Source organism: Protopterus annectens, chromosome 14.part0 (genome assembly GCF_019279795.1).
Source record: "Protopterus annectens isolate FY-2018-M chromosome 14.part0, PAN1.0, whole genome shotgun sequence".
NCBI lineage: Eukaryota > Metazoa > Chordata > Ceratodontiformes > Protopteridae > Protopterus > Protopterus annectens.
The window spans coordinates 1,144,967,898-1,144,987,960 of NC_056748.1; the positions used below are offsets into that span (position 1 = coordinate 1,144,967,898).

General features: G+C 39.9%; 1 protein-coding gene across 1 annotated transcript in view; it reads right to left on the bottom strand.

The window, feature by feature from the left end:
* Positions 1 to 20,063, bottom strand: part of CDH23 (cadherin related 23) — a 2,508,764-nt gene that overhangs the window by 764,855 nt on the left and 1,723,846 nt on the right. The window contains exon 20 of the mRNA XM_044056944.1: positions 3,114 to 3,294. Coding sequence (XP_043912879.1) covers positions 3,114 to 3,294 — 181 coding nt within the window. The remainder of the gene's footprint in view (positions 1 to 3,113; positions 3,295 to 20,063) is intronic.

Here is a 20,063-nt window from a genome sequence, read left to right on the forward strand (position 1 = left end):
GGCACACCTCATTACAAAAGGTTTCTCATCCAGGAAAAAAGAGGTCATGGTTCCCCTCTACTCGTCACTCATTAGACCCATTATAGAGTGCAACGCCCCTTTTGGTATGTACCTCACAAGACATCTACAAGTGGAAAGGCCGCAGAAATACCTCACAAAGAGCATTACCGGCCTCAAACAGATGGCCTACACAGACGGTCTCAAAAAACTCCAGCTTTAATCTGTCGCATATCGCCTACTCAGAGGCAATCTCTGCCTAACATACAAAGCTATGTCAAACTCAGAGATGTTGGACATGCTTCACTTAAAGAAATCCCAATCCCTCCAAGCTACACACTCTAGGTACCTAAACCATCTCACCACAATAAACAGAACATGCTAGAGGGATACATTCCTGTCCCAGAGACTTCCCATACTCTGAACAAACTACCTATTTATATCAAACAAAGCTCCTCATTAGCACTCTTCAAGAAAAATCTTGATGATTGGATGGTAAATAGGAAATTCACCCCCGGGGATCACCTCTGTGGCTCTGCTCAACAGGGGCACAGGAAAATAATTTTCTTGGGTGACGAAAGCCAGGGTACCTTTTTGGCTAGGCTTATATAGGCCCTAGGGTCAATAGCCCAGTACCTACCTATAATGAATTTGAGAGCAGTTTACTCTTGCTGATCTTAAAACAACTCTCACCACTATACAGTCTGGCCTTGCGAGCAGTAAATAAATAATTAAGTAACTTTTCTGATTTACTTCTTTTTAGAACTCCAGTGAATAACTTCTTACTACACATGTCATCCTGCACTGAAACGATTCAATGGAGACATCTGCCTGATACATTGTTTATGTGCACCTTCCCCTATCTGCATTTGTATTGGAAGCACATTAGGAGGTATGTTTTCTGCCATGGATACTCTGACTGTCATACAGTCTGCCCTGCCTGTTAAATTTATTTATTTTTTTTATTTTCTTTTACATTTGTTGAACGGGGTAGGCTGACTGGATACATGTCCATTTTCAGTAGAAGCCTGGGGAGAAAAGCTTCAAGGTACAAACAGAAGAAACATTACATAATACATGATAAACACAGTTTACAGACTCTGTTCAGACAAGCAAGTTATACAATCTCTCAAAATTAAGATTTCATATGGTAAAGGACCTAAAAATACTATAACACAGCAGAGTTGTGAATGCATAATATAACCACACAATCACAGGGAGAGCACTAGTCAGGCTTGGTGCAAGAAAAATAAATAAATAAAATAAAAAAATGGCTTCACAGTCAGTTCTCTCTCTCACACACTTCATCTCGGATAAAAGTATCTGTTTTACATAGTTACTGTAGTTTGTCAATGCTAAAGTGATAGATTTACCACCTGTCCCACTTTGCGAGGACAGTCCTTCTTTGAACGTTTGTGTCCTGCAAAAAAATTGAAAAAATGGCAAATATCCTGAGATTTTATGTAATAGTTGCATAACACACTTATTCTGTATCTGAAACACCTAAATGTTATAAGAAACAGAATAAGCAACAAAAATGCTACAAGAATAAGCTTTTATTTAGGCAAAAAAGTGAAGTTTTGTCCTTTGTACTGGCCATGGTTATGCTTTCGCTCTGCAAAATCTGACGTTTGTACCAAAAATGTCCCACTTTGGGCATTTGAAAAGGTGGCAACGCTATAAAGTGACTACAATTTAACAATCGAACAGAAGTATTCCAAAGGTTTTTAAAATGAAGGTCATGTATATTTTATAATACTATTAGTGGCAGACTTTGCATATAGCAATTGTTTTTGTGGGATCTGTAGTTTTTCATTAAGACAGGTTCTTATTTTGTGGAAAAGGGATTCATTTCTGCTGTGTGATTAAGTTTACATTTGCCTTAGTTCTGATTTCAGTGCATTATGATTTTAATATATACATACATACAAATATACATACAAATGCATATTTATAAACATGTATTTTAGGACTTAATGTAATGTGCTTCACATTAGTTGAGACTTTGAGTTCACATTTGTTGTACTCTGTAGGGTTCATTGGGTTTATGAGGACAGCTGATATGACATTTTATTTTATATATAACATTAGCGCTCTTTAGAGTTGACTGAAACTTGGCAGAAAGTAACTAACTTTGTTGTGATGTGGTCTACATAAAAATAACCAAATCAAATGAAGAAATATGATAAATGTTATGTATACATACACACTTCCATATAGCTCATTAAGTAGCAGTTTCACATTTTTTATGGTGGTCATATCACAAAGCTACTCTAACAGTTGAAAATGAAATACATTAATAACATCTGAATATATTCAAACCTGAATAATAAATATTCTCTCATATGTTCTCATGCCAGGGTTACAGCCTAGCCTAAAAGACCACTGACTGCACAGCAATTCAGATGCTTCTGCTACTTTGATAAGGTTCTATGTAAGCACCTTTGAATAAGATGAATTATTGTGTCATGAAATACAAAAAGGAACTGTCACAGTAAATGGCAGTTTTAGGATTACTGTTGCAGTACTCCTGAAATTAGCTCACCAACATCCATAAAAGACAGTAACTCCTTATTGGTTCAGATTCATGAACGAGCACTAACATGAGTTTGGGGGGGGGGAGGGGGTGCAAGTCCAGGAGTATGACATTGAGGGTAGTTGTACTTTTGAACCTTGGTGTGCTTATCTTGGGATTGCTGTATTCGAGTATGTGGCCCCTGATCTTGTGATTACAACCCATGTTTTTACAACCCCATGCTCTGTTGCACCAAGTAAATATGTAGCCTGCATGCACTCTTCTTCCACTCAAGTATCCTTCTAATCACTGGAAACTGTGCAACACCACTGAAATCATTACTTGTCTTTAATCCTTTGCCTGTTACTGGTCAGTGTTCGACATTGTTACGATTTGGCATTTAGATAAAAGCATTTGTCCCATTGATATTACAAAACCCGCATAATTCTTTGACGAGAAGAATAAATGAATTTTGAATAATGATGCACTTATATACCAGAGAAACATGAAAACAGCACTGTTATATCTGTCAGTGCTTTATGTCACAAAAATAAAGTTTTATTCATAGTAACACACAGAAAAATAGATTAGAAATACTCACTCAGTGGGTCCCCGGCTATAATGCTGTATTCCACCTGGCCATTTGGGCCGGAATCTTGATCCACTGCAGTAAGGGTCCATACCCTGGGGCCAGGCTGCCCCTCAGTAATATCAAATGGTCCCTCATACGGGCGTGGGAATGCTGGCCTTACATCGTTAACGTCATTAATATTCACATTAACCTAGAAGATATTAGAAAACTTGGTTACAGTGAATGATCCTTGCCAAGGAATGCTAAAGGGAAATAAAATCAAACAAGATTTCGGCATAGAATACAAGCATGTCTGCAACTTAACAATCCACGAGTCCGAATTTAAAGTTACTCTTAATCATGTGATATCTTTTTCAACACAAGAGAAATGTGAATGGACTACTTAATCTGTATTAAAATCAGTGGACTTACAACATCCTTTGACAATAGTGGTCATGTGTTGTGTTAACTCACCCTTCTTGTGGTAAACATATAACACAAATGGCATAGTTTGTCAGTCTTAGAAGTATGATGCAAATGTACTGTATGTCAGATGTGATTCAAAGGGTTTGTGTCACGTCCCAAATCGTGACATGTTCAGCCATTACATATAGTGACATCACAGAGAATGGGCCTAGCTCACATTTTTCACAGTCAGAAATACTTGCCCATAGACTGCGAGGTGTAAGTTTTCATAAATTAAATGTACTGGTAAAAGCTGAACCAAACACTTCTGACTTACATTACAGGAACAGACATTATACAGATGTGGACAGAAAACATTTGCTAAGGTTAGTGTACATATCTCATTCACTGTTTCATTGTTTTCTGAAACAAACAAGGAGCTGTTAAAATGAGAAGCAGGCTTACATCAAAATTAACATGGCAAATGTACACAAAATAAATTATGGAGTACTTTATTTCACTTAATCTAATTTGTAACATCGTAACTATCACTGTCATTCGAAAAATCACTCCTAAACAAAATGAATGGAATAATCAATCGTCAAAGCTGTGCAGGTAATGATGTTTTAAAATATAGTTTCTTCTTCTGGGACTGTTGCTGAATCCTATTAAAATACATCAATAACAATGCCTACTGCACTTCTGAGTGACCATCCACTAACCCAATAGGGCAGAGAGTTCAAAGAGCAGGGATTGCATAAATAAAAAGATGACCACACTAGTGCCTGAGGCCTAATCAATGGGACCTACAGTGCACTGGAGATTTAAGAGACAGACACAAGCACGCACACGCACACACACACACACGAAAAAAACAGGCTATTCATTAGGTGAGAGAGAGAGAGATCACACAGGCAAACTCTTCTTTTATATGTCTCAGCACATCAGAGTTATATTGTAGAGGATATCCAACCATAAGTGATTATTCATCACTCATGACCCCCTGTTGTGAGAATCAATGCCTAATTTATTTTTATTGTCCATTTGTTTACCGGGTTAGTCTAACTGGACACAAGTTGACTGTTTTCAGCGGAGGCCCGGGGAGAAAAGCTCTAAATACATAGTAAAAAATTAGAAAAATTATAAAAAAATAATAAAAATAATGCAAAAATTATATGAAAACTATTTTGTACAAAGAGTATAGAATATATAAAAGGAGTAAAAATCAGAGTTTTACAATTGATGCAGCATAGAGTGGTTAGAATATTGAGAAACAATTAAACAAGATATTATACAAAAAATATAGAATTGTTTGAACATAAATTCAAAAATAAATTTCCATAGACAAACAGGGTCATAAACTAGAAATTCTAACTATAAAGGTGACCTAAACAGCTGGCTCACAGTACTATGCCCTAAGTGAAACTACACAGTACACCTGTGATCTAGGGATGTTGAATGACAGCAACAGGTGAAATTAGTCTGGTTCTGTACAGGAACATATCCAAGTTTTGAATAGATCATCTTTTAGTAGGGCTTTGAAAGTATGTTTACTATTCAGACATTTAATGTCAGGGGGTAGAGGTCCAGGCCTTGGCAACTGCATAGGAATAGAGATTGGCCTGAGCTATGTAAGCAATGGGTAGCAGTCAGTAGGGCGGTACTGGAAGATCTACTCATCTTCAGATTAATATTTCCCTATTCAGCACATGGCAGTTTTGTTACTAGTGTTCCTCCTTTTCAGATTTCTCAAAATAGAAAGTTCTTCCTTTTTTATCAGCTAAATCTTGCTTAGGAACACCCATTACAATCTTACTTTGACAGTCACCAATGTATCACATTTTATACTGCCACCAAAGTACCACCTCCTACAGCTCCTCAAAAGAAACTAACACATAATGAACACAGCTTCTCTCTTCCTGCTGAAACTCTGCAATGCCTTTCCTTCTTCCAAGAAATTACATGAATATTACCAATTTTCCTTAATAACTTTAAATTATCTACTTGAATCTGCTAAATTCAGATGCATTCACAACTATTTCTCTCCAATTGATCCTTCCCTCATCCAACAATATACTCTATTGACTAAATTACAACATATATTTTAATATTTGTCACCTATGTGGTGGAATTTCTTTCTTTCATTCTTTTAAAATATTATTGCACAGTGTGCCCTTATGTCATCTCACAATTTAATTGTACATGGTTATCAATCTGGTGACCATTTGAAATGTCTGGACCTTCTAGAGGGAGTCCAGAAATACAGAGACTGAATGGCCAACAGAATTGGCTTACATGTAGTAAATTTGAGATGCCATCTCTCCGAGTGTTCCCTCTGTTTGTGTACAACGAGTACTTCTATTGCTGCATGCAATTCTTAGCGTCACTCATAGAAACACAAGTTTGTCTGTGCTTAACATTTTTATAAGATGCATTCACCTTTTTTCTGTCTTATTAAGGAAAAATGTAACAAAGCTGTTTAAAAGTAAAAGTTATATAAGAACAGGCACTGGCCTCAAATGTAAAATACTTCCTTTTACAAAAAGATCACAGTGGCACACAAATGATATGAACACAATATACGCAAGTACTGTATTCTAAGGATTTTTTTCCTGTACAACTATTTGTGACATAAAGGTCATTGTTAAGGAAGTTCGTATTCATGACATTTCCTCTGCGGTTTGTTCCCTGACCTGTCTTCTTGTAACTTCCTGTAGTAAGTTTGACTAAGAAAAATTAAAAGGCTTATAACCGCAAGCATGCTGGCATATAGCAAAGTACACTGGAATCTACGGAAAACTATGATACATTTTTTTGGATTACACTGTGATGAATTTTCAGGCTGAAGTGTCAAAGGTTTCTAGAAATCCACTGGCTGCAGTCTCAGTTTAACCGCAACTGATAAAATGTTCTGAATTTATAAATTAAACAAATTAGAATTACGATAGATGACAGTTAATTTAGGTTTTAGACTGTACATTAAAATAATTGTTCCCTTCTAATCACTGGAAACTGTGCAATGCCACTGAACAGTATCTGCTGTTAGTTTGCTTTAGAATCAGAACCAGAATCACATTTATTGGAAAGGTATGCATGCATACAAGGAATTTGACTCCGGTTTCAGTGACTCTCCACGTATTAATTACATAAACGACATACATAGAACTATTAAGAACAAGACAAACAACATACATGTAATTACACAAGACAAAAAAGTAACTATACATATACATACAAGGTATGTATAGTTATAATAAATTAATATGCTTTTTTAAGAAAACATTAGACGACACCCGCAACATGCATTAATTAGCTGAGATGTTTATTATGTTTGGGGTTACCTGCATAGCATCACAGCAAGTTACTAGGCTATTGGCCCTGAGCCCTTATAAGCCTAGCCAAGAGTTTAGCCCATGCATGGACAAATCAGCACCTGATGCCCCTGTCCAGCAGGGACACGGGTGGAATCCCAGGGGTGTATTTTCTATTTCCCATCCAGTTATCCAGGTTGTGCTTAAAAAGGGGTAAAGAGGTACTCTGCTTGACGTGGAAAGGTAGTCTATTCCATAGATGGGGGAGTCTCTGGGACACAAATCTGTCCCACCAACAAGTCCTATTGATGTCACAGTGTGTGGGTTACTCGAGTGGAGCTTGACTTGCGGATATGCAGCAGTCCCATCAAGGCAGGGTCTGAGATTGTCTCGTATGCCAGACACAGGTCACCTCTGAGGAGTCTATATGAAACAGAGTAGAGGGATAGGGCTTTTAGCCTATCTGTGTATGGTAGATTTTTGAGGCCCTGGATTCTCCTGGTGGAGAACCTCTGTGGTTTCGCCAGCTGTTGCCTGTGCTTTGTGAGGTGCATGCATACAAAAAATACTTTCACTAAGTTTATCATGGTCAAAATCCCCCATATTCCTTCAATTCAATTCCTTATGAAAATGTCAGATGCTTATTTAATTTGAAACCGCAGCATTTCTTGCAATTTCCATTTATTCTTTTTGTGATGGGACCTGCACTGTGAACTGTATGTTAATGACATGTGACTGAAAGCGATGTTTAAGGTAAAAAAGCAACATCCGATTGTTCTGGTCAGTCACATGATCAGTGACAGTGTTGGGTACGTAATCCATTGCTACCTTTTATTATAAAAGGAAAAATATCTTGTCAGCGTTTGAAATTATGACTAGTTTACTGCAAACACCTACTTATTCAGTCCAACAACTATTATAAACAAATTATGGAATCAAGTTCTTATGTTCAGTCATTGTCAGATTCCCAAACAACAGAGCTAGATCCAAGAAATAAAAAAAAACATCCTCCATTGTTACATGCAACTGAATTTCATTTGTAACAGCAGCAACAATAATAATAACAGGTTCATAGGTAAGTACTAGGCTAATGGCCCTGGAGCCAATGCAAGCCTAGCCCAATAGTGTCCCCCAGTCATCTGGCGTACCAGACGTTAGCTCCCTGTGCCCCTATCTAGCAATGCGACTGACATGATCCCGGGATGAATTTCCTATTTCCCATCCACTCATCAAGATTTCTCTTGAAGAGGGCCAGTGAGGTGCTCTGCTTGATGTGAATGGGGAGTTTGTTCCACAGTATTGGAGGTCTCTGGGTTAGGAACCTATCCCTCCAGCAGGTTCTGTTTAATGTGGCGATAAGGTTGAGGCCTTTGGAATGAGTAGCATGGAGGGATTGGCATTTTTTCAAATGAAGCATGTCTAGCAAAACTGAGTCAGACGTGGCTCTGTATGTCAAACAGAGATTGCCTCTAAGCAGGCAATATGAGATGGAGTAAAGTTTAAGTTTTTAAGTCCATCTGCATAAAGCATGTGTTTGAGTCCTAAGATCCTCTTTGTGAGGAAATTCTGTGGCCTTTCCAGTTGTTGGAGGTGTCTAGTGAGGTACATGCCAAATGGGGCATTGAACTCCATAATGGGTCTGATGAGGGCCGAGTAGAGAGAGATAATGACTTCTTTTTTCCTGGATGAGAACCCTTTTGTGATAAGATGTGCCATGTAGAAGGACTTCCTAACTACAGTGGCGATGTGGTTGTCAAAGGAGAGTTTGCTGTCTACCTGTGTCCTTAGATCCCTTATAATACCTTGAGAGTTAAGTGGGTTCCCTTCGATATGGTAGTTTGTGGGCACCGTGTTTTGCTTAAAGGGCATGGTTTTGGCACCAGTCGTTGGTTTCCATTAGGTCTTTTTGTAGGATGTCCACATCAGCTTGAGAATCAATAATAGCTCCCATTTTGCAGTCATCCACGAATATGGTTAATTAGAGTCCCTTGGTGTTGGCTTGAACTTCAGAGAAGTAGATACCAAACAGGAGAGGACCCAGAACCAATCCCTGTGGGACTCCACTTGTTACTGCCTGGTAGTCAGATTTGGAGTCAGCTACTTTCACCGTGTGGGTTTGGTCAGTGAGCCAGTTGGCAACCCATCTAGTGATGTACAGGTTAATGCCCAGATTCATGAGCCTATCAATGATTCCAGAGTGTGGGATGGTGTCAAAGGCTTTGGTTAGATTGAGGTAAGCTGTGTGGACAGCCTTGCCTTCATCCACCGCTCTGGTGACAGCTTTGAAGAAGTCTATCAGATTGAGCAGACATGATCTGCCTTTCACAAACCCAAACTGTGTGGGGTCCAGGGTTTGAAGGTTCCCTATATCCTTATTTATAAGATCCGTGATAATACATTCCATAGCCTTACAGATCAGGCTCAAGTTGATGGGGCTGTAGTTTCCGGGGTCAGTAGTCGCAAACTCTTTGTGGAGTCGGATGACTGTAGCAGTGTGCCATTCAGTTGGGATAAAGCCAAAACTGAGGCTGTAGTTGAACAGGGCATTCAGATGTGGTGCCAGTTCTTTTTGTAGATCATGCAGAACACAACCTGGTATATTATCTAATCCCATTTAAGTTGTATTCTTAGCTTTGGTCAGTGCGGTTTCTAGTTGTGCAGTCATGATAATAGGGAGTTGGTATACCTTGGGTATGTGGATCAGCCCTTTGGGAGGTGAGGGGGAAGTAAAGTTAGCACTAAACCTGTCTGCCAAGATATTGGGAATATCAGTTGGTTCAGTATAAGTGGTGCCATTTTGCTCTAGCTCTGAGCAAATCTGCGTGTTATTATGCAGATTCTTGACACAACTAAAGAAAGCCTTGTGGTTGTCCTTAGTATCCGTAGCAATTTTGCTTTCATAACTACCTTTGGTGAATTTGATGAGGGATCTCATTTTTTTTTTTACTGAGTTTACCAAGGGAATTTCTCCAGTCATCGGACTTTATCCTTTTCTGCAACAGTGTTTCCTTCTGTTGTAGAGTTTGTTAATGGCAGGGGTCCACCAGATTGGCTTCCTTTTTTTAGAGGAGAGCATCTTAGTTCTGTTTGGTATGGTCCTATCTATGCAATTATGTAAGTGCTCATACAGTGCCTTGGGGTCAGCAGCCATACTTCCATTCCTCATTTCTATGGATGATGTGAAATTTGCCACTTCTGCCCTTAGAAGCTCAAAATTAGCTTTGGAGAAGTTTTTCACTGTGGTTTCCTTTTTCAGGGTTGGGGGCGGGATTTGGATATCAGTGGTGATTAACTTGTGATCAAATCTGACCAGGGAGGGGTTTATCAAAGGTGTAGAGCAGCGGTCCCCCATGTTTGTAATGACTAGGTCAAGAATGTTGTTTTCCCTTAGTGAGATTGAGGATGAGTTGGTCCAAGGCATTGGAGTTGATGAATTCCAGGAAACGGGCAAAAGAGTTGAAGCACGAGTAGTTGTTCCAACTAATGGAGGGGTAGTTAAAAGTCTCCCAGAATATGGGTATTAGGCTGGACCTTGATGTTTTCCAGAGTGTCTAGGAATGCAGAGTGGGAGTCCTGGGACATTGTGGGGGATTTCTAGCAGGCTACAACATGGACTGCAGTTTTGTCCAGTGATAACTGTACCTGAAGTACTTCTAATGCGTTATGTTGGACAACAAGTCTGGAGGTGTGTGTATCTTTTATGAAGAAGGATATACCTCTGGCTTTGGGGGTTCGGTCATCACATCCCTTAGGGCTATGGTTCAGATTTGGGGGCCGAAAGGTGTGATATGCATTGTAACCTGGTAGTGCAGGGGTGCTCTCAGGACCATTGAACCAGGCCTCTGTTACTACACAGATGGCGATGTTCTCCAGTTTGAGGAGTGACTTGAGCGAGTGCATTTAGAGGTTTAGACGTCTAGCTTTGAGTAGCATAAACCTTAGGATGCATTTACTAGCAGATGTTATGGTGGTAAATTTGTATTCAGAGTATTGCCTAAAAAAGGCACTATAGGGGTGGCAAGGTTCTTGGCCAGTATCCAGAATCTCAGGGGTGACAGATGCAGGCCGTCTCTGGCAAAACATCGAGGTCTGTCTATCATGTCATCCCAAGCAGACAGATACTGGATCCCCTTTGAATGACACCAGAAACTTAGCCAGTTGTTGAAGTCAGTCATTTTCAGCTTGTACTGTAGTATCATTCTTGGTGATGGTAGGATGCTACTCAAGGCTAGGGTCATACCTGTCTGGGCTACAAGATCAGAGAGCTCCTCCATGTCTCTCTTCATGTAGTCCAGGGAGTTACATCTTAGGTCATTCACACCAACATGTATGATAATGGAGTCATATTTGCACTTGCTGTGGAGAGATCCAAGTGCATGCATTATGTGGCGAATCCTAGCACCTGACAGGCAGCTGACCATGACATTCTCCTTATTCAGCCTAGTGAGTGGGACGTCGGTGTGCCTTACAACTGAGTCACCTATGACTAATGTGTTTGGTACATTGTTCTGTCTTAGGGGCTTAGCTGGAGTGGTACACTTGTTGTGAGGGCTATGTGTCTTATGGGTTATACTTGGATGGGATGGTTGCTTGCATTTGTGCCTCAGAGGTCTCTGTTGTTTGGGCAGATTTTTTGAGGGAAGCTCTGCGAAAGTGGTCACATGTTTTGTATAATAATAATGATAATGATAAATTCACCCCTGTCTATATGTTGCTTAAGTCCACCCAACATCCCATGGCATCTATCAGAAACAGCAGAGGAAGTTCACTAAAGCCCTGGCATAACTTCTGCAAGCAGTGTAAGTACCTCCTGGGACCTCCACTGAAGAGAGGCCACTAGCATATTGGGAATAACCCAGTTAAAAAAGGCTGCATAAATAAAATAAGTAAATAAATAAATACGAATATATTTTTCTGTGTTTGGTCATTCCCTAACAATATTTCTTCCAACCTTTGTTCAGCTGTTGCTCTATGTTGATGCAACTGTGCATAACATTCTTACTGTGCATAACATTCTTTTCACCGTCACTACACAGAAACATCCATCAGCAAGAGCGCTGCTTAAACCTTATAGATGGTGAAGATGGCTCATACAGTTGGCCCACAGATAATACTGAAAACTGTCAAAGCTATGATTGTATAACTTCTCGAACACTGCCTTGTAATTTTGAGAATGCAGAATATTTTCTCCCCCCATATACCGTATACTCATTTTCTTCTCAGATCCAACATTTTCATACTCTACCATATGAAAATTTTGCTGCGTATAATGATGGTACAGCAAAGTGAAGTCAGTCTTTTGAAGTTCAGGTATGTAGTGCTGAAATATTTATAACACATGAAATATTAACATGATAAATTCAATCAAGCAATTCTGACAATTTTAAATATTTTTCTAAAATGGAGTTCCAGTGGACTCAGGATTGATTAGCAACTTGGCATCTGATGGAGCAGCTGGGAGAGATCGGCATAATTCATGGTGAGCAGGTGGTTCCGCTGGCATTTCCTGTGACGATCTCAGGTAGATGCTGGTGATGCCATGTCAGGAGGCATAGGGCAAAAGTGAGAATAGGGTGGGGCCATGGAGGTGGGATGATACAATGCATGCACTACATACACCCACCCATCAGGTTGTATTTTATGAAGCAAAAGATGTGGGGGCGTAAAAGGGTAGGACAAAGAATTAAGAAAATCTCTCCCCTGGAGATGTGAATGGCCAGAACCCCATGACACACACAAGTTCTCCTTCAACTCCAGGCAATATCTACGGGAGAGGTAAAGGAGGTGGCTGGTAGACCTAGAAATGGATGTGGGACATTGGGTTGGGAGCCATAGGATGATGCAAGAGGGAGAAAAAAATCCTGAAAATATATATTTTGCCAAAATGGGCATGCACATCAACAGACTTAGCTGGCTGAGCACTGTGGAGTATATCATGCTAAAGTCAGTGAAGAAAAGGCACCTTACCTGTCCAAAACATTGTCAGAAATAGACCAGCCATGCTTTTTCTCAGCATAGCCTATCTCACCAACATAAGCTGGCTATTTTTTTTTTTTTTGTTTGACAATGTTGTTGCCATCAGATATGTACATCTGTCATCGGATCCATGTGCTCTGTAGCTCATAAATGGTGATTTCTGTACCCCAGGAGGGTGTTTGATATTCCTCCTTATGATGAGTTCCTGACTGTGGTCCGAGATATGCACTTTATGACACACAAGTTGGGTTCTCGGCTATGAAGGCTAATCCGGGATGTATTCGATACATGAGGTCCAGCAATATAACAGATATTGATTTCTTCCCTGAAGCTTGGGGTTTCTCCATCAGGCTTGAAGGAGGAAGTTATTATCCACAGTCTCATTAAACTATCATATGATCCTGGTACAGTGGCACATGCCTTCCAAGGGAGGCCAAGAAGTGTGATACCTTCTATAACTGAAACACATTTCCTGTCCCCTTTTTCAAAATACTTTTCTAGTTATGAGGTACTTTCCCAGCATTCCCAAAAGAAATGAAAAGATGCAATAACTACAATATACCACCAATCACCATCACTTTCTGGTTTTTTTTTGTCTGGGTCACATCAACTCCTTAACTATTAAAGTGACTTTATGCCAACTAGATTCTGGAGTTCCTCCTAGTGTTTTTTTTTCCTTGTATATATACTCCCATTTTAATGTAAACATCTCACTATTTAATGGAGAACAGTCTAGAAAAAATCCATCTTCCACTCCTGAGTCATAAGATAGTTTCCTGAACCTCTTTGCTGACATCTGCAAGCTGTTCTTCAAAGCCTAACCAAATGTCTCCTGCACCTATATCTTCACAATATCATTTACCAGATGCTACTTTACTGGTTTGTCAGGATCACTCACTGAAAGGCAATGATACTGTATGGAAGGCTTATTATTTTAACTTGAGCTTCTGCCACATCCGATATCCATCAGCAGGTGTTACCCTGACAAGTAATGACCTTCATTAGACAACAGCTCCTTACAGCTACATCAACAGTTGATATCTTGAATAGGATCCATTTCTATTCCACATATTTGACTACCCAAGGTACATATGAAAAGCTTTTCTATAGGTCAGGTTGAACTCACTGCATACATTTGCATTGGCTAGCCATATTCAAGATGACTATCATGTACTTCCTCACACAGCAATTCCAGAGAAATGACTTGCATCTTCATGTTAGGGAAAAAATTATTACCTCAGACCACTGTGCACTGTTTTTTAGGGACTTCCTCCTTTCTACAATGTTTTGTGGCACTGGAGTTTCTATAAATAAATTTGTGGTCTGAGGAGGATAGAAGGTTGTACCTCTTTGCAGAAAATAAACAAAAAATATTTGTGCCACTAGAGTGAATGACACTGAAGAGTTTCAATTAGTGATATTCCATCATAAGAGTACTTACATTCAGATCTTCCATAGTGGAAGCTTTGCAGAAAAGGGTCTCTGCATGTTGGAATTTCTCAGGAATGTCTGTTTGATGTTTGTCTAGTCTGACCCAAATCATTGGTGAAAGGTGATCAAATACACACTCAGTACCTCCCCTAACCTGAGTAACCAGAAGCTATGCCTAACAAAGTTAGTCACCGACCTTTGGCTCCAGGTGTTTTGGAACAAAATACGAGTTACACTTCCTAATTTTACACATGATTTTTTGTCTTTGTTTGTATATCGTGTTTAATTTGGGATGCCACCTGGCCAGTTTATTTTTGGAGATTGTTTGGGGCTTACATCTGCTAAGTACAGCAGCCTCTATGGAGCCACTGACATGGCTGTACAGGGTTTCTGTGAACAATTCTGCACAGCTGCGATGTTCTCTGGGTTTGAAAGGGCATTAAATTTTGACTATCACTTAACAAAAGGTAGCTTGTCTTTGAATAGTTCTAAACAGTTACTCGGTTTACTGACTTGATTTTGATATCAAAGGAGACGGTTTTGAGTGCACAGGGAGGACACAATATGGGGGGGAGGTGCAGCATTGTCCCCATATTTGACAATCCGAAGTTCAGCATGTTGGAGCCTGTAGTGGGCATATACACTAAGTGGTCAAGGGTGTTTGTATTTACAAAGTCCAGGAATCTCTGTGTCTGCAGATTTAAGGCTGTGTAGGATTCCAAGTCTACAGAGGGGTACTTAATGTCCCTCATGAGTAGGGTGTTTGGTTGGATAGTAAGTGTCTCCAGTAGATCTAAGTATGCACTGTGAGTTTATTTAGACACAGGAGGTCAAGGTGACCTATAGTGAACTAGGATATGGTACATGATTTTACTTATGGTGATCTGCATATGGAAAAATTCCAGCACATCTTCCTGTTTAACCAACCTAGAGGTATGCTTGTTACTGATGCATATTGAGACACCACCACATTTAGCTCCTGTGCAGTACTGGTCGAAAAGTGTGCTAGGCACTGAAACCTTGCACTGCAAGGGCACCCTTTCTGGCTTTAATCTAGGTCTCTGCAACTGCACGGATGTCTATATTCTCAAGGGTGATGAGGGCTTAAAGAGGGCTAGGAGAGAGTGTGTTTTTTGTTTAGGCTTCTGGCACTGAGCAGTAGCATCTTGAGGTTTCCTTTGGTTGATTTTGCTATGTCAGTAGGTTTGTCAACTTGGAATTGCGTACAAAAGGCTCTGTGGGGATGGATAAAGTTTTACCCAATATTCAAAAGCCTAGAGGTAACAGGTGCAGACCATCCCTGGCAAAGCAACATGGTTTATTTACCATGTCCTCCCATGCTGACACATATTGGATCTCCTTAGAATGATACCAAAAACACAGCCAATTGTTAAAATCAATAATCTTTTGTTCGTATTGTAGCATCATCTTCGGTGAAGGTAATACACTGCTCAACCGTAGACTCATACCGGCCTGAGAAGCATAGTCCGACAATTCCATAGTATTTCTCTTCATACAGTCCAGGGTGTAATGTCTGAGGTCATCCACACCTACACGGACTATGATGGAATCATACTAGTCCCTGTGTTGTAATGACTTGAGTGAGTGCATAATTTGGCTGATCCTGGCTCCAGATAGGCAACTAAATGTTAACACATTCTCTGGCCTGGTTTGAGGGCATCAGTATGTCCTACAATGGAGTCCCCTAAGACTATAATCCTGAAAGGTATGCTTGCTTGCCTTATTGGCTTTGTATTTAGGATGCCTCTCATTTTTAATTTCTCCAAGTCTTTTGGGTTTGTAATACCATGATGGGAATGGACCCCATTCCTAAGTCAAAGTCCGATTAAAGAAAATAAAATTAGGGTGCCACTGAGTGTGGCTGTATGTTTTGTTAGGTATTGTTTTTGTTCAATGTTTTTGGGTTTGCTGCGGATACGCTTTGACAATGTGTGGTCCCAGAGGTCCTTGTTTAGGAAGATTGCATTTAAGTACCTCAGCATATACTGGCCTATGTGTGCTTATGAGGTGTGTTTAACTTGATAGCCAGATAGAGGGGATGGTTTTCAGCAATGACCTGGGTGGCAAAATCACAATTTAAGAGTTACACAGTATAATAGAAATATACAACTGTTGTAAAATATGAAATATTAAGTTTCTACATAGAATAGTTATTTACACAGTAATTGTTTACAGTTAACTAGTTCACTCAGATATATAGTAATTCTGAACTGAAGTTTATACATATAATAGTTATCTATGATCCAGTAAAGAAATGTCAGTTTGAATTTTAAACAGACAGAGCAAAAGAAAAATAGATTTGGCAGAAATGTTACCAGTCTACAAACAAAACTGAAACAGACTTTTAACATCTATATTTAAATTCTTGAATCATTTGAGGAGCAATAATTTTGTTAAGGTGAGTAAACATTTATAAAAAGCAAAGATTAGTAATGAAATATTTCTGGAAGAACAGAGTTGTCAGTTGAGACTGTGAGTAGAAGGTCTGGTGAGTTGTGGCTGAAGCTGAAACACTTAAATTAATTAAAACTGTTGAGGAGCGAAGCTTTAATAAATCTCACACAGTTAATTGAAAATATTTCTAGAAACTGAAATGTCCACAGCGGGTCCCAGCTTACAGAATGATTTCCATATTGTGTTGATTGTGAAGCGTGGACACTAGTAGCCCCTAGAAGGTGACCTCTTACGTATGTTTCACTTAGGCTATGTTTTTAGCTAAAGAGGAAAAATATGTGCTACATAAATGATTTTAGAGGGTTACCTCATGTAAATTGGTGACCCCTTCAGTTACGAGTAGAATTAGCAGGAGGCAATAACATAAACATTTGTCAGACAGTCATGCACATTTATACAACTATTCTGCAATTTCTGAAGCAGTTTAGATTTTTCTGACTACTACCCGGTGATATGAACAACAAGATATGGGAAGGACCATATCTTAGCAATTGCTGATTAAGACTCTTGTGGGAGATGACTTGAACATTTATATGTACAATTTAAGCTATTCAGGACTTGCAAAACAGTGGTCAGTTTATGGTGAACAAACAGTAGTTCTAAATCTTGATCAACATCTAAGTAGCTAAATGCTGGGACATGTAGTGTTTTGTTATTCCACAGTTTGATAACCAGAGAGGATTGCTTTTGCAGAGCGTGTGTGAATGCCAAAAAATTATAGTAGTACTTTTAATGGGGTAATTTCCAAAATTGAAAACAATGGCAGAGTTGTAGGAATTGCCGATGTACTCATTTTTCATGTTCTGTGCCATTACTGCCTCATTTTGATGAAGAAGCTCATCCACACACAAAATGACCGTGTGCAAATAAATAGAGGGCAATGAATTTATAAAACTAGGAAACAGAATGGCATCTTGTATTAATCCATGTAGTGCCAAAGTGGATACACAGGATTACACAGGTGGACTTGAAATGATGTCCATCTGCAATATAACTGTTGAACAATTCATAGAAGAATTAGAGGAAATAGTTCTGGTCTGATAATTAGAAAGTCATGATTTACCATTCAAAAGCCTTTGTAAGTCAATAAATACCACACCAGCTGTTTTATTAGATGAAGACCTGGCAAAACCATGGATAGATACAGCAAACTGACTGAATTCTTCCAGCCCAGAAATCCATTCTTGCAATGAATGCAACTAAGAAAAAAAGTTTTCAAGAAATGCATAAATGTACTGAAATGAATGTTTCGGTTAAGAGTAATATTAATTTTAGTACAAGAAAAAAACAATCCAGCTGCGCTTGTGTAGAGGGACAGAGCCCACTGGACACTTGTGACCAAATAACAGTTCAGGTAGCTGTTACAGATGCATGAGGAAAGGGGGAGGGGATGATAAGCCTTTGTTGTCTCATCTCTGAGAGGAGGAGACAGGCGGCATGTCCAGCTGCGCTTTCCCACTTTAAACACTGGTGAAAACTAGAGATCCCATCTTTGGCTGCAAAGAAGGCATTTCAGTCTTGAGAGGTCATAGGTTCATAGGTAGGTACTAGGCTATTGGCCCTAGGGCCTATATAAGCCTAGCCAAAAAGGTACCCTGGCTTTTGCCACCCAAGAAAATTATTTTCCTGTGTCCCTGTCGAGCAGAGCCACAGAAGTGATTCCCCGGGGTGAATCTCCTATCTCCCATCCAATCATCAAGAATATTCTTGAAGAGTGCTGATGAGGAGCTTTGTTTGATACAGACAGGTAGTTTGTTCCAGAGTATGGGAAGTCTCTGGGACAGGAATCTATCCCTCCAGCATGTTCTGTTTATTGTGGTGACAAGGATTAGGTCCCTAAAGCGTGTAGCTCAGAGGTATTGGGATTTCTTTAAGTGGAGCATGTCCAACAGCTCTGGATTTGACATAACTTTGTATGTTAGGCAGAGATTGCCTCTGAGTAGGTGATATGTGACAGAGTAAAGCTGGAGTTTTTTGAGACGGTATGTGTAGGGCATCTGTTTAAGGCTGATAATCCTCTTTGTGAGGTATTTCCAGTTGTTGTAGATGTCTTGTGAGGTACATACCAAAAAAGGTGCTATAATGGCTCCAATGAGTGACGAGTACAGGGAAACAATGACCTCTTGTTTCCTGAATGAGAAATCTTTTGTAATGAGGTGTGCCACATAGAAGGATTTTCTGACTATTGTGGTGATGTGATTATCAAAGGAGAGACTACTGTCCACCTTTGTTCCAAGGTCTCATCACACTTTCGGTGTTAAGGAGACTACCGCCTATGTGGTAGTTCATGGGTACAGAGTTTTTACCAAAAGGGATGACAATGCACTTTTTGGCATTGAGCTTGAGGCCATGGCTTTGAAACCAGGCATCTGTCTCAGTGAGGCCCTTTTGTAGGATGTCCACACCGTTAGGAGTTTCGATTACGGCTCCTACTTTGCAGTCATCTGTGAACTTCATTAGCCAAAGACCTTCTGTGTTAGCCTGTACTTCAGAGAAGTAGATACCAAACAGGAGAGGACCCAGGGCTGAACCCTGCGGTACTCCACTTGTCACTGGTCTGAAGTCGGATTTGGAGTCTGCTACTTTCATAGTGTGGGTTCTGTCAGTGAGCCAGTCGGCAACCCATCTTGTGACATAGGGATTTATACCAGGTTTAATGAGTTTATCTTTAATTCCAGAGTGGGGGTGGTGTTGAAACCCTTGGCGAGATCTAGATAGGCTATTTGAACCACCTTACCCTCATCTACGGCTTTGGTGACTGCTTCAAAGAAGTTGATCAGGTTTAGGAGAAATGATCTGCCTTTTACAAACCCAAACTGGGTGGGGTCCAGAGTTTGGAGATTACCAATGTCATTGTTTATAAGTTCCATGAGTATACATTCCATAGCCTACATTCCATACATACATTCCATAGATCAGGCTAATGGGGCGGTAGTTCCCGAGGTCCGTGGTGGCTCCCACTTTGTGGAGTGGGTTGACCGTCGCTGTGCGCCATTCAGTGGGCACAAAGCCTGAGGTAAGGCTATGATTGAACATGGTATTTAAGTGGGATGCCAGTTTGTTCTGTAGTTCATGGTAGAACGCAGCCTGGGATGTTGTCACGTCCCATGGATGCTGTGTTCTTAGCTTTGCAGAGTGTGTTTTTTTACTGTGCAGCCGTGATTACAGGAACTTTGCATTCTTCCGGTATAGAGATGGGCCCTTTAGGGGGTGAGAGGGGGGTAAAGTTAGCACTGAACCTATCTGCCAGGATGTTGGCAATATTATTTGGTTCTATATAATTAATGTCATTGTGCTGTAACTCAGAGCAGATCTGAGTGTTACCATTGAGATTCTTGACATAGCTATAGAATGCTTTGTGGTTGTCTTTAGAATCAGTGGC